The sequence below is a fragment of the Camponotus vicinus genome, unplaced genomic scaffold (assembly GCF_025532165.1).
Source record: "Camponotus vicinus isolate PSW18456_S1 unplaced genomic scaffold, iyCamVici1.0 SCAF_2, whole genome shotgun sequence".
Classification (NCBI taxonomy): Eukaryota; Metazoa; Arthropoda; class Insecta; order Hymenoptera; family Formicidae; genus Camponotus; species Camponotus vicinus.
Genome location: NW_028141956.1, coordinates 5,900,686 through 5,915,286, shown reverse-complemented (window position 1 = coordinate 5,915,286; position 14,601 = coordinate 5,900,686). Strand labels below are relative to the sequence as shown.

The 14,601-nt window shown below is 26.8% G+C and overlaps 1 protein-coding gene and 2 pseudogenes across 2 annotated transcripts; 1 reads left to right on the top strand and 2 right to left on the bottom strand.

The window, feature by feature from the left end:
- Positions 1–219: 219 nt before the first annotated feature.
- Positions 220–1,775, bottom strand: LOC145966700 (uncharacterized; annotated as a pseudogene). Its single transcript, XR_014437134.1, has 3 exons — positions 1,410–1,775; positions 1,196–1,330; positions 220–1,134 (listed from the first exon to the last, which is right to left on the bottom strand). The product of XR_014437134.1 is annotated as an uncharacterized LOC145966700 (transcript).
- A 181-nt stretch (positions 1,776–1,956) lies between these two features.
- LOC145966239 (uncharacterized) lies at positions 1,957–6,248 on the bottom strand. The gene is made up of 6 exons (XM_083090196.1): positions 6,008–6,248; positions 3,696–5,021; positions 3,281–3,461; positions 2,730–3,130; positions 2,417–2,631; positions 1,957–2,354 (listed from the first exon to the last, which is right to left on the bottom strand). The coding sequence occupies exons 2-5, from the start codon at positions 4,871–4,873 to the stop codon at positions 2,457–2,459; spliced, it is 1,935 nt and encodes a 644-aa protein (XP_082946322.1). The 5' UTR covers positions 4,874–5,021; positions 6,008–6,248; the 3' UTR covers positions 1,957–2,354; positions 2,417–2,456.
- Positions 6,249–9,964: 3,716 nt separating this feature from the next.
- On the top strand, positions 9,965–11,311 carry LOC145966039 (uncharacterized; annotated as a pseudogene).
- The last annotated feature ends 3,290 nt before the right edge of the window (positions 11,312–14,601 follow it).

Below are 14,601 nucleotides of genomic sequence, written 5' to 3'. Positions count from 1 at the left end.
GTGGAACCTTTTAAGTCTAACAAGCTGTTGTATCCCTCTATTTTTGCGTTCCCATTTGCAGAATTCGGACTTTATATTTGTGCACAGACGTATTATTACGCACGGAATGTATATTTGAAGAAATAACTCATTATGCAATTAAGAGAAAACTTTTTTGGAGTTACACATAAAAAAACACTTGTACATAAGACGAAAATATTTATAATTTTGAATCAGCTGTACAATATTCTTAGATTATATATAAATTTATTTTATATTGTTTTCAAAAGGATAAAGGACCATATCATATAGAGGATATTAGATTATTAATCAGGCATATTTTAATGTATCACTTATGTCAAATCATTATTGTAACTGCGACCGTTTTTTGAGGCATCTCTTTGAGAATCGAGAGCATGTCGCGATTTGCATTTCTTTTCGTGCGCAAACAGGCTGCCGGAGTTGCGATAAGCGGAACCACACAATTTGCAAACGTACGACTTTTCTTCGGTGTGCGTAAAGGTGTGTCAATTTTCAGGTACTTGTACCGGACGAAGGACTTGCCGCAAATATCGCAGTGATAATTCACTTCACCCGTGTGAGTCCTTAAATGATACTTTAGCCCGTTCGATGATACCAAGGCAGTGCTGCAGATGTTGCAGACAAAGTGCTTATCACCTGTATGGATCTTCTCGTCCCTCTTCTTGTAACTCGGAATTGCGGCGAAGCTCTTGCCGCAAAATTAACAAGTGTGCGGTTTAATACCGTAATGCAATTAAGATGCAATCATAATCCGAACGAGGCAAAGATTTTACTGCAAATATCGCAGAAATACTGCTTCTTATTGTCACATGACAGTTCATCGCAGCAAACATTTGTATCAAGCGCAACATGTTCGTTTAAAGACGTTTCTCGGATCTTAAAACCACGGTCGCTCCCATCGTTATCATCAGATTCTGAGTTGGCTATCTCTGCGTTAAGTATATTCTGGGATAACGTAGTATTGTATGTTTCTGAACTTATAGCAATTTCTGAATATGTCCTTAAAGATTTCTTTGTACATCTTAAGAATCTGCTGGCGTATTTACATTTTCTTTTTTTCGGCTTTTGTCCTTTTTCTTTCAGTAATATAATTTCCTTGAATATATAAGCATCCTAAATTTAATTGAAAAGTCAGAGATTTTGTCTCTCAGCGTATAGTACTTTCTTCACTTACCTGGTCATTCTTTTCGTAATATTCATGCAGTTTGTCGTTGGAGTTTTTACAAAGGTTTACAAACTCATAAGCATCTCGTAATCTGATCTTGCATTTACAGCATATGAACTTGGATAAGTCATCATCTTGCAATATCTAATAGAGCAAAATGGCTTTTGTAATGATCTTTTCTAGAACTTTATTTTGACATTGTACAATGTGGACAATTATTCACGATGATAGAACACAAATCCTCGATCTGTAACCTCAGTCGTTGGCATTCCTCGTTGACATCGTTACGGAATAAAGGTATCACCTCGCGTTGTTCCGATTGAAGACACAATTTACATACATTTTGCATACTGTCTTTCTTATAAAATCTCAGAATACAAGTGGAATTTTTCTGTTCTCTCGGATATTGATACAATCAGAGAGCAATCCTGCATCAATTGCCAATCTTTTACGTTTAGGTTAAGATTAAATTTTTAGATTATATTCGCCGAAGAGACTCTAACGAAAAATTGTCATTCGACAAATGTAAAACGTTTATATAAAATATGGAAAACATTTAAAACTATTGTGCTTCGTTGAAGATGTAATCCTACACGATATATTATCAATTTTAGAAAATAATGTATACTGATTCTATTATATAGCATAATATAAAATAGAATTAATAATAGGATCGTCTACGTGCTAAAAATTTAACATAGAATTAAAAAAATACACAGATTATATTATTATAAAATTGTTTATAATGGGATTTCTTAAATGTACATTGTCATGATATGCATATAAATTTATATATGTATATCACAATTATATGTCACAATTTTCACTTATAAAATTAATTTATAAAATGTAATTTTTACACAAATTTATAGAAAAATATGTCAGTAATATTTATAAATGGTTATTTTTATAGTTCTATAAGTTTATAATATTGCTAGTAAATGTATTAATACATTATATATTATATATTAGTATATATTAGTATTATATTAGCATATATTAGAGTATAAATATATTAATATTAGTATATTAATTTATATCAAGTATTTGTATTATGTACTTCATAATATAAATATATTCTTTCATGTAAATGTGTCTAAAAGAAGTGAATATTGTTTCCACAAAAAATAACAGTCGCTCATATTTTTTTTCAAAAACACATCGATACCTAAAAATATCAATATATTAAAAATCTAGATTAAATTTCTCCTTTACTCTCTCATAGTATACCTGATCCATGAATGTTTCTTTCTTCAAAAATTTGATGATTTCAAAAACACGTCAATGACATGATACCCTTGTATGCATGATTTATTTCACGCACAGTATCTTCTAAAATTTCAATTAAAGCTTTTTCATCATTTATTATTGATTTATCAGCTATTAAAGATAGATTTAAATTGCCTCCATAACTAATCAGAGAAAAACCGAAAGCAGTTGCACCCCTGAAAATAAATTGTAGGTCATATTTTATAATTTCATTGTTATAATTTTTCTTATTTTTATTTATTACAATAAAAAATAGAATAATGAGATTCAATACTTGTTTGGTAGCCAGAAGGTAAGGTTGCTTGCTAAGTAATTATTGAGAGTATGAAATTTTTCTGGTCCATATATATTACTGAACAATATAGTGCTTTGACTTGATGCAATAAGTTTCAAAATTTTTGCCGGCAATATCGGGAGTACATATTTCATGACCCAATAATTAATTAATATGTCCGGACATTTTCTGAATTCATTATTTGCTTTTGTAATATCCTGAAGACGTTTAAAAAATTGAGAATCTTTATTTGGCTCGCTGATCTTCTGTCCATTCACCTTGGAAATGCAAATTCGTCGACGACCAATTGAAAAATTGTTATCGAACGTTATATATTCATCAGGCATCGTCATTCTTATCGGCCAAATGAGTGTTAATGAATCGGGTGCTGGTCTATTAATCTGCAAGGCAGAAACATTACATGTACGATAAAGAAAAAATATAGTCTATTAATCTAATTGTGCAAAAGCGTCAAATTTTTAAATATAATTTTAGGCGTATTTTAAATATTTTCTGGACTTGTGTTATTTAATTTAAAAACATATATTTACCCGTGAATGATACTTGTGTACACTAACAGAAAAAGCTGTCAATATTACATCTTCAAATCTGGTACTTGTTCTTTTTTTTATTTCGCGAACCTTCATAAAAAGCTTCTGTGATTTGTCAATAGCATCGTCTAACCAGTAGGATATGATCTTTTCACCTGTTTGTGATGGACCATGTAGAGAGCTATAATATATATTTATTTAATATATATTATTAGGATAAAACTTATTTTGTAAAACTTATTTTATTCTAGATATATAAAATTTATTTTGTTAGATGAATTAAAAATTTTATATGATAAAATTTGATTGAAAAACTTTATTATATAAAATTGTCTTAATTTTTTGGAAATCGGAAATGTTTATTTTAGCTTATCCTATTTTATAGAATAATCAGATATTGAATATATATATGTACTTTTCTTCTATACTACAAGTCTGTTCAATCACGCATTTTGGAGTCAAAAGGATGATCATTGTCAAATGCATGATTTCTTTAATTTTTTCGTACACTTGTTTCAGGCAAATATCTTTGAAATTCAACCTATGATCGATCGATATTTTCGCTTGCCGTTTTAGAGAATCGATCGTTGTGGTCTTAGAGTATTTCAATAACACAAGAAAGTGGCCTCGTAAATTTTTCAAAACTCGTGACAGTGTTGTAAAAGTTGGCATAGATGCGGCGAAAATATTCTTTTTATAGGATCGCACAATTTTCTCATTCAAATTTCTTGTCTCATTCGAAAGATTTTTTTCTGAATTACGCAACGGTGAAACAAACTTTGCGAAATTGGTTTCATTCGCATTAATCGATATATTTTCGATTTTTACTTTCGTCTTGTCCTCATCAAAGATCGTTTCGAACCATAATCTTAGGATAGATATTCCATCGCCCAGAGAATGATGAATGCGAAATATTAAAGGAATCTTACAAGTATCGGTGTCAAAGCATTCTTCGGGAGCTGAATGATCGTCGATGCGAGATCTACCTTTTGAACAACGTTTTCCGACCAGAATCTCCCAAGCGGCTGTGTGATCATCGGGCAATGTTTTATTGCATATACTTCCTAAATTCTTCTTAAAGAATTCACTAGATACATCCTCGCAAGATCCATCGCAATCAGCGTTCTCGCATTCCAGCCATCTGATCCTATTATTCAGATCGATCTCTTCATTTCGCTCCCAAAAGTAGTAACCAAACTTTTGTCTTCGACGATAAAATAATTTTTCAAACATCGTACCAGTAGCCTTTGAAACTATACGATCATGCATTAGGTTCTTCAAACCTTCCAAAAAAATCACGTTTGAGTTTTGCTCGGTTTTTTCTATTATTATTAAAATATTAATAACGGAAAAACAAACAGTCTCTTCACTAGCCCATACACAATCTGTGCCTTTCAATAAACCAACAAACTTATCCTTGAATTGTATTCTTAAAATTATTTCGATCAGACAATGATAGATATATAAGAAATTCAGAATGACAAGAATCAACGGAGTAAACAGATAAGCAAGAATAATTTCTATAATTACAAACAATTGCTGTAATTTCTGACGTCCGAATCCATTGAAAAAGACTGATTTTTCGAATTGCATTCTGTTTACGATTTTAAATCTTTTATTAATTTTAAACTTAAATTGGTTAATTTCTATTTAAATTGGTCAATTAACTTTTAATCGATTTCATCGATTAAAATGAAATAAAATATTTCTAATTTGATTTTTGATAAAATCGCACCGTTATCTGAAAAAAAATATATTGAAGGATATATTTAAAAAAATAATAAGTATATATACGTGTGTGTGTGTCCCTTAATATTTCGAAAAATACGCATTTTCGAAAAAAATATTTTACACGAAAATTGTAGGGTTTTAAATAGCTCATTATATTTATAATAATAGTATTATTTTGAATAACACTGTCACACACAAAATCACGTAAAGCTCATCTTGAAATTTTTAAAAAGAATCCTCCATATTCCTATAGCTTTTCTTGAGAGCTTTTTAAAACACTATAATAAAATATCTTTCTTTTATTTTTCTTTTACTTTTCGAATTATGAGGCTTGAACTTTTTTTAATTTTATATAAAACTATATAAAATATTTTGTAAAATATTTTTATGTAAAATATTCATTTTTTTATGATATTACTTCAATACTTAATAACGGATATTATTTATGCACAAAATAATGAAAGGAATCAATTGATGTAAAAAAACACATAGTTGTTTTTAAGAAGTCCTTTAGAAAAGCTCTTTAGTAAGCTATAAGGATATGTAATAAAAATGGAGGGTTCTATTTGAAAATTTCAATGTGATCTTTACATGATCTTGAGACAATGTTATTCAAGGTACTAATATTACTATATAATGCTCTATTCGAAACCCTTCAACTTTTGCAATGGAACATTTTTTCGAGAATACGTATTTTTCGAAATATTAAGAGATCTGGACCTTTTTTGAACACACTGCAGATACATATATATATATATGCCCAGCAAGCCCACCAAGTAATAGCTATATAATTGTTAGTTATAATTTCCCACTCAACAATATAACTGTTACATGTAATATATGTAATACTGTTACCTGAAATTATAACGAACAACTTAAATAACTGTTACTTGCTGGGTGTATATATAATTTAATATATATATGTATAATTTTCCTCACATTCTATAGCTAGCTTGATTAAGTTATCCATAATTTACAGGAAAAATTGTTACTTACTGTTAATAGTACATACCATTGACATCAGCAAAAGTATTATATATAGAGAAGCCACAAATTTTTCACTTACTTTTACAATGAGATTGTAACTAAATCTCTTAATTATCTTATATTTTTTTTACTGATATAAATATAATGTAATCTTATTTAAGTCACTGACAAAATATATTATCTATTAATTAAAGAGTACGTTCGGGGAGCATACTTTTAAAGCGTAAAGTGACTTTCTGAATACAACTGAAGGCGTTCAATCTTAAAATAATGATGCAATAATGATTCTAAGCTCGATATATATAAATTGTGCTAAGTAAAAAATTAAAATTGTGTCAGTAATAATCCTAAGATCGAGACGCAAATTATAATGAAAGATTGCGTGGCAAAATACGTAAGCAAAAATATGTGTGATCTCGGCGCTTTGTCTAATCTCGGATAGCAGAGAAGGACACTTATACCACAGTATATACAGTAGCGCAACTCCCTGTCGGCACCTTTGAAGTTTGTGTAGCATAAAATGAAATGCGCATGCGCGAAGTCAGCGAGTATACTAGTACCACAGTATATACAGTAGCGCAACTCCCTGTCGGCACCTTTGAAGTTTGTGTAGCATAAAATGAAATGCGCATGCGCGAAGTCAGCGAGTATACTAGTACTGCCATCTGTACTTTCCTCTCATTCTCTCCTTTGGTTTTCGTTCTCTTTCTAACACATTATAATATGTAATATAAATTAAATTCAATAAAACTTGAATATATATACATAAAGAAATTGTAAAAAATATAATACAAAATATATAATGCAAATATATATAAAAAATAGTATATATGACATGATGTGAATATTAATTAACCATTTTATATGTCATATATAACTGATAGCAGAAAAGATATATACTCATAATACTCATATATAATTTATAATATATTTACATATTAATACTTATATATATAATTTTTAATATATTTATATATTAATTGTACATACGTATAATTTATATATATATTCAAAAACTTAAAATTAAAAAAAAAACATTTAGATTGAGACTACAATCACTTAAATTTTATTATATAAAATATATATATTTATGAGCAAAATGAATAAAAAAACAAGAAATATATATTTGTTAATAATATATATTTATTTATAAACAGTTGTATTTCGTTAAAAATATTTATTTCACAAACAGACATAATCTTGAAACTAAACCTTTTCTCTCTCAAATCATCTGACCATACCTCAGCTACTCGGTCCACCTCAGCATGAATCAGAAAGAGAGAATGAGAGAGTAGAAGAAGAGAAACAAGAAAGTGTTTTACATTCAATTAAAATACAAATGTGTGAAATACGTTATAACATATATGTCATATAAACGTTTGATGTTTACATCATATAAACATCAAACGTTTATATGACATATATGTTATAACGTATTTCACATTTGTATTTTAATTGAATGTAAAACACTTTCTTGTTTCTATTCTTCTACTCTCTCATTTTCTCTTTCTAATTCATGCTGAGGTGGATCGAGTAGCTGAGGTATGGTCAGATGATTGATTTGAGAGAGAAAAGGTTTAATTTCAAGATTATTTCTGTTTGTGAAATAAATATTTTTAACGAAATACAACTGTTTATAAATAAATATATATTATTAACAAATATATATTTCTTGTTTTTTTATTCATTTTGCTCATAAATATATATATTTTATATAATAAAATTTAAGTGATTGTAGTCTTAATCTAAATGTTTTTTTTTTAATTTTAAGTTTTTGAATATATATATAGAATATACGTATGTACAATTAATATATAAATATATTAAAAATTATATATATAAGTATTAATATGTAAATATATTATAAATTATATGTGAGTATTATGAGTATATATCTTTTCTGCTATCAGTTATATATGACATATAAAATGGTTAATTAATATTCACATCATGTCATATGTACTATTTTTTATATATATTTGCATTATATATTTTGTATTATATTTTTCACAATTTCTTTATGTACATATATTCAAGTTTTATTGAATTTAATTTATATTACATATTATAATGTGTTAGAAAGAGAACGAAAACCAAAGGAGAGAATGAGAGGAAAGTACAGATGGCAGTACTAGTATACTCGCTGACTTCGCGCATGCGCATTCCATTTTATGCTACACAAAATCGGGAGAGTTGCGCTACTGTATATACTGTGGTAACGCGTTACTTTTTTGAAATAACGTTCCAAACTCTGATAATTATTATATTAAATAAGGGCGTATCGCTTTCAGAGATCAAGCGGGCCATGACACCTCTCAGTCTTCTCTCTGATAATATAAATAATATAAATAATATAATTTAATTAATAATAATTTATTATATAAAAATATTAGTGTGTTCTCTCTTTCCACGCTATTATTTATTTATTTATTTATGTCTTCATTTTCTCCTTAACATCATTTATTTATTTAGCTCGCTATAAGTCAGTCTTTTAAAATGCAAAACTAAATATTATAGAATTTGACTTTGGAAAAGCGCGGTAAAACAATCGAATAAATTCAGATAATTAGCATAACGTAAGATTCCGTGATACATTAATCGTTTAATAATTAATTTATAAAATAAAATATACCTCTCTATAATTTAAAATTCCGCGTGTATATGTAGTACGTAAAATATTTCGGCAGAGAATTATCAATAATTATCATATTTTATATTGGCCTTGGCAACGTATAGCAAGCGCGCTATTGTTTACATGTCACGGTCTTGTCATCATTCGCACGATGACACTCGAATAATAAAGTAGTAGTGTGCGAAATGCTGCGTATGTTATCGAATTCTTTTTCCAACTCGATCGTGACTAATGTTGCAACATAATTCGCTATAATTATTATAATTAACAAGTATTAAGCTTTTGATTAAATTTTTCTAAAAAGCAAATATAAATTAATTATTAATTAAACAATAGTTATATCACGATTTTTTATTACTTTAATTTTTGATCTTACGAGATTTATATTTTATGCATATATACTGTATACATACATCAACAGTATTAGTGCTACTCGCTCTGCTCATTTACTGCTGTATTATTAATTTTAATCTCATATAAATGTTGCTTTTATGATATAATAAAGTGCGAATTTCATATAATTATTCCGCGATCAAGAATATCATGCAAAATGTCCCACGTATTAGACTGTGGTTTAATTAATCGTATTCTACTAATCGTAATTAATCGTATTTACGCGAATGAGTGCCACAAGGAAGTAGCGAAGAATATACAAGGGAGAAAAAAAAGATCTGGAAAAGCATTGGGCAACGTACGGAACACATATGAGGTAAGTAATTTTATTATTTATCATATTTATATATTATTTTTATAATAAACATTGTTCGTTCTTTTTTCATTGTCTGGATAGTGATTCATTTTAAATTATCATACAATATAACGCATAAATAATATATAAGACACACATATAATATATATAACATACATTCCAAATTTTAATTTCAAATATTTAAAATTATAAAATAAAATAAAATATTTTTATACGAGATACATGAATACCTTATGGATCTATTAACATTTAATAGATACATTATTACGTTAGGTCATAAAATATATATGTTATAAAATATTTTTCATAATATATTTATTTAGATATTTTATATATGTATTAGATTTTTTATTCATTATATTTTTTACAAGTTATACTCAAGACAAAACTTTTTCGATAATTGTGCAATTGATGATATTAAATCTTCAACACCTCTCAATTTTCTTTCTAGCTACCAAAGAGTTATAAACAAGTTAAGATGACGGCTGATAACCGACCAATCAGGAAACAGAATCATGTTAGTGTTTCTCTCATAATATAGAAGTCTACATTTCGAGATTTTCAAGAGGATACATTCGAGAATCAATTTAAAATGCTATTTTTAAGAGTGAATTACAATTGACAAATGTTAAATATCACACATGTAAAAAACCTCGATGAAAAATACATTGCGACAATTAATAAAATACGTAATACCGCTCGAAAATTAGAAATGAGTTTAAAATATTCGTGGGATTTAGAAATTGTCCGTTTTCTGCAATATTCTACTTGAAATCTCGCGATAGAATTTTAACGGATGATTTAAGAAAAGCTAAAGTACAAAATGAGCAAATGTTATGTAAGTAAAACTTCTGCCTGATTTTACTGTTTTATACGAAAAAAAATTTCACTTTTTAGATTTATTTCAACAAAGCTTTACGGATATTCAACTTGATTCTGTTGATATAGTGCCGGAAGCTTTAAAGAGACAAGTACAGAGAACATGGCACCAAAAGTAATCTCTTTCGTATTTTAATTTGTCTTTGTATCTCATTGCTGAATATTCACACATGCACACACGCACACGCGCGCACACGCACACGCACGCACACATATTATACTATATATTTATACATTTTACATACGTCACTTTGTTATTGCAAAACGAATATTTAAAAAAGCAAATTAACGCTATGAATTGCAAAATGAAAGAAAAACAGAAACAGATTTGTGTTTTCTTGTACGTAATTATAAACATAAATAATTAGCAAGCTTATCTTATAATAGTGCATATAAGATGATCAAAGAGCAAGTTATCGTTTTTCTCGTAATACAGGGTGTATCTTAAAAAGCGTCCATTAAGTATACAATGTTATTCCTGCTCAAAAATCGAGTTGAAAAGTCCTGAACCATTTTTTTCTATAATGCTTAATAAAGCAGTAATTATGGAGTAAAGTCGCGTTAATCAGCATCATTTTTTAGTCGTTTTTAACCGTATATCATAATGATGTGCGCCCGGTTAAAAATCAGTGCTGATTAATGCCATTCACTTTTCAACTCGATTTTTGATCAGGAATAACACTATGTATTTAATGGGCGCTTTTTAAGGTACACTCTATATGTTTGCATTGTATATAATATAATTCATAGTCAAATAGGTTTTTATCACGTTTGCGTTTATATTAATTAATTCATATTGATATAATTATTCATTGATTAATTCATATTGATATTAATATAATTCATATTGAATTAAATAAGTTTTTATCGTATATTACATTGCGTTTAATGATTTCATTCGTAACTCACGCAAATATAATATTTTATTATAATATATATTTAAAATATATTCGAATGCTTTAAACAAATTTGTTTATTGTAAATCGATACTTTGCAGCAGAAATTGCTTAACCTGGCAGGAAAAATCGTAAATCCTGATGAAAATACTGAAAAAATCTGCAGAAAATGCTGGATCTTAACAAATAAAACCTAAGTTAAAATATGAATTAGGCGTGAGGGAGTTAAAATTCAAGATTATCACACATATGGAAAAATTATTTAAAAAATAAAACTTTTTTGTAAAATAAATCTTTAAATATTAAACGAACGCATGTTATCAATGTATATGTATATAAAGGAATATAATAAAATATGTTTGACTTGGACACCGACGAGATACTATTAAAAATAGTTATAGGTAGATAAATTTTTGTGAATATGAAATGAGTCTCGGGGGAGAGGGAAACAGAAGTATTGCAGAACATTATTATTAATCATTTAATTGTTCCACCGAAGATAACTACATGAATGTTAAGTTATCCAAACATATTTTATAATCAAAAGCCAAATCTTATAAAAAAAGAAACAAGATAATTAATAAAAAGAAAAAATTTTAAGATAAACAGGAAGCATAAGAAAATAAGAAGAGAATATAAGAATATAAGAGAATATAAGAGAAACAAAATATATACATATAGAAATATTTTTTATATGTATAATATTATATTAATACTATATTGATATTATATTATATTATATTAATATTATATAATTTAATATACAAATAATATAAATTTAATAAATTAATATATTATTTTATATTAATTATTATATTAATAATTATTATTATTTAATATATAAATTATTTTATATCATTAATATATTATTTTAATAAATTAATATTAAAGCAGTATGTTTCAAAATGTTTGTTATATTATATGTATATACTATAAAGTAGTTGCTTTAATATAACAATTTTTTTACTCTGATATAAATATGTAATATAAAAACTGCAAAAATTTAATACTGTCATGCATTAAAATAAAATAATGTCGCCTATTATTTTGGCTGCTGGTTTAATAAGAAGAATAGAATATTATTTGAACGAAACAGTATAAGCACAGTATATACAGTAGCGCAACTCTCCCGATTTTGTGTAGCATAAAATGGAATGCGCATGCGCGAAGTCAGCGAGTATACTAGTACTGCCATCTGTACTTTCCTCTCATTCTCTCCTTTGGTTTTCGTTCTCTTTCTAACACATTATAATATGTAATATAAATTAAATTCAATAAAACTTGAATATATGTACATAAAGAAATTGTGAAAAATATAATACAAAATATATAATGCAAATATATATAAAAAATAGTACATATGACATGATGTGAATATTAATTAACCATTTTATATGTCATATATAACTGATAGCAGAAAAGATATATACTCATAATACTCACATATAATTTATAATATATTTACATATTAATACTTATATATATAATTTTTAATATATTTATATATTAATTGTACATACGTATATTCTATATATATATTCAAAAACTTAAAATTAAAAAAAAACATTTAGATTAAGACTACAATCACTTAAATTTTATTATATAAAATATATATATTTATGAGCAAAATGAATAAAAAAACAAGAAATATATATTTGTTAATAATATATATTTATTTATAAACAGTTGTATTTCGTTAAAAATATTTATTTCACAAACAGAAATAATCTTGAAATTAAACTTTTTCTCTCTCAAATCAATCATCTGACCATACCTCAGCTACTCGATCCACCTCAGCATGAATCAGAAAGAGAAAATGAGAGAGTAGAAGAATAGAAACAAGAAAGTGTTTTACATTCAATTAAAATACAAATGTGAAATACGTTATAACATATATGTCATATAAACGTTTGATGTTTATATGATGTAAATATGTTAATTTGCAATTAACAATTCCATATTTTTTCTTCGAAACAACTATGTGTTTTCTTTACACCAATTGATTCCTCTCATTATTTTGTACATAAAACTATTAAGGTAAGGTAATCGAAAAATGAATATTTTACAAGATATTTTACGGTTTATGTAAAATTAAGAAATTATTTCAAGCCTCATAACTCAAAAAGTACTTAACGAAAATGTACTTAATTATAGTGTTTTGGAAAGCTCTCGAGATGAGCTACAAGAATGTACAAAAATATATAGGATGTTCCATTTAAAAAAATTGAAGTGACCTTCACGTGACCTTCAAATGACTCTTCAAGGTCAAACCAATGATACCATCTTATGGCCCCCTCGAAACCATACAACTTTTGTCTAAAACATTTTTCTCTATCTTGCTTATTTTTCGAGTTATTTGGCTGCCTAAGTTAAAATGGGTCACCCTGTATATATAAATTATACGTATGTACAATTAATATATAAATATATTAAAAATTATATATATAAGTATTAATATGTAAATATATTATAAATTATATATGAGTATTATGAGTATATATCTTTTCTGCTATCAGTTATATATGACATATAAAATGGTTAATTAATATTCACATCATGTCATATATACTATTTTTTATATATATTTGCATTATATATTTTGTATTATATTTTTTACAATTTCTTTATGTACATATATTCAAGTTTTATTGAATTTAATTTATATTACATATTATAATGTGTTAGAAAGAGAACGAAAACCAAAGGAGAGAATGAGAGGAAAGTACAGATGGCAGTACTAGTATACTCGCTGACTTCGCGCATGCGCATTTCATTTTATGCTACACAAACTTCAAAGGTGCCGACAGGGAGTTGCGCTACTGTATATACTGTGGCGTTACTGTTACCGTTACTTTTCGTGAAAAGTAACTCGTTACCATTACTCGTTACTAATTTTGAAAAGTAACTCGTTACCGTTACCGTTATTAAGAAAGTAACGATTTGTTACTTTTTCCTTACTTTTTATAATACAAAAATTAAATTAATTTATTTTAAAATATAATTATTATTTTATAGTATTTATTATAATTGATTTTAAAATATAATTATTACTTTTATATATTCGATAATTATAAATTATTCCATCATTGATGTTCTTCATATTCAATTTTTCATTTATTGTAATTTAGAAATTTTAGATTTATGAATACAGAGAAAAACATCATGTATGTATATAGTTTTCCAAAATATTTGACATATGTTGTCAAGGTCATATCTCTAATTAATATTCTGAAGATTTTAACCAGCGGTCGTTCTTTATTCAAAAGTTATTAAAGTATTTATGCATAAAAGGGGTCCCCTCTCCGATTTGCTTTATTTTTAAATATGTTATAGGGGAGATCTTCCCGAGTAATTTCGTATATATATATATATATATATATATATATATATATATATATATAAGGGTCGGACTCAAATAGTTTTGGAGATATAGGCTGAAAAAGGATAAAAATAATAAATACAAAAATAAGGTAAACCTTCGGAAAAC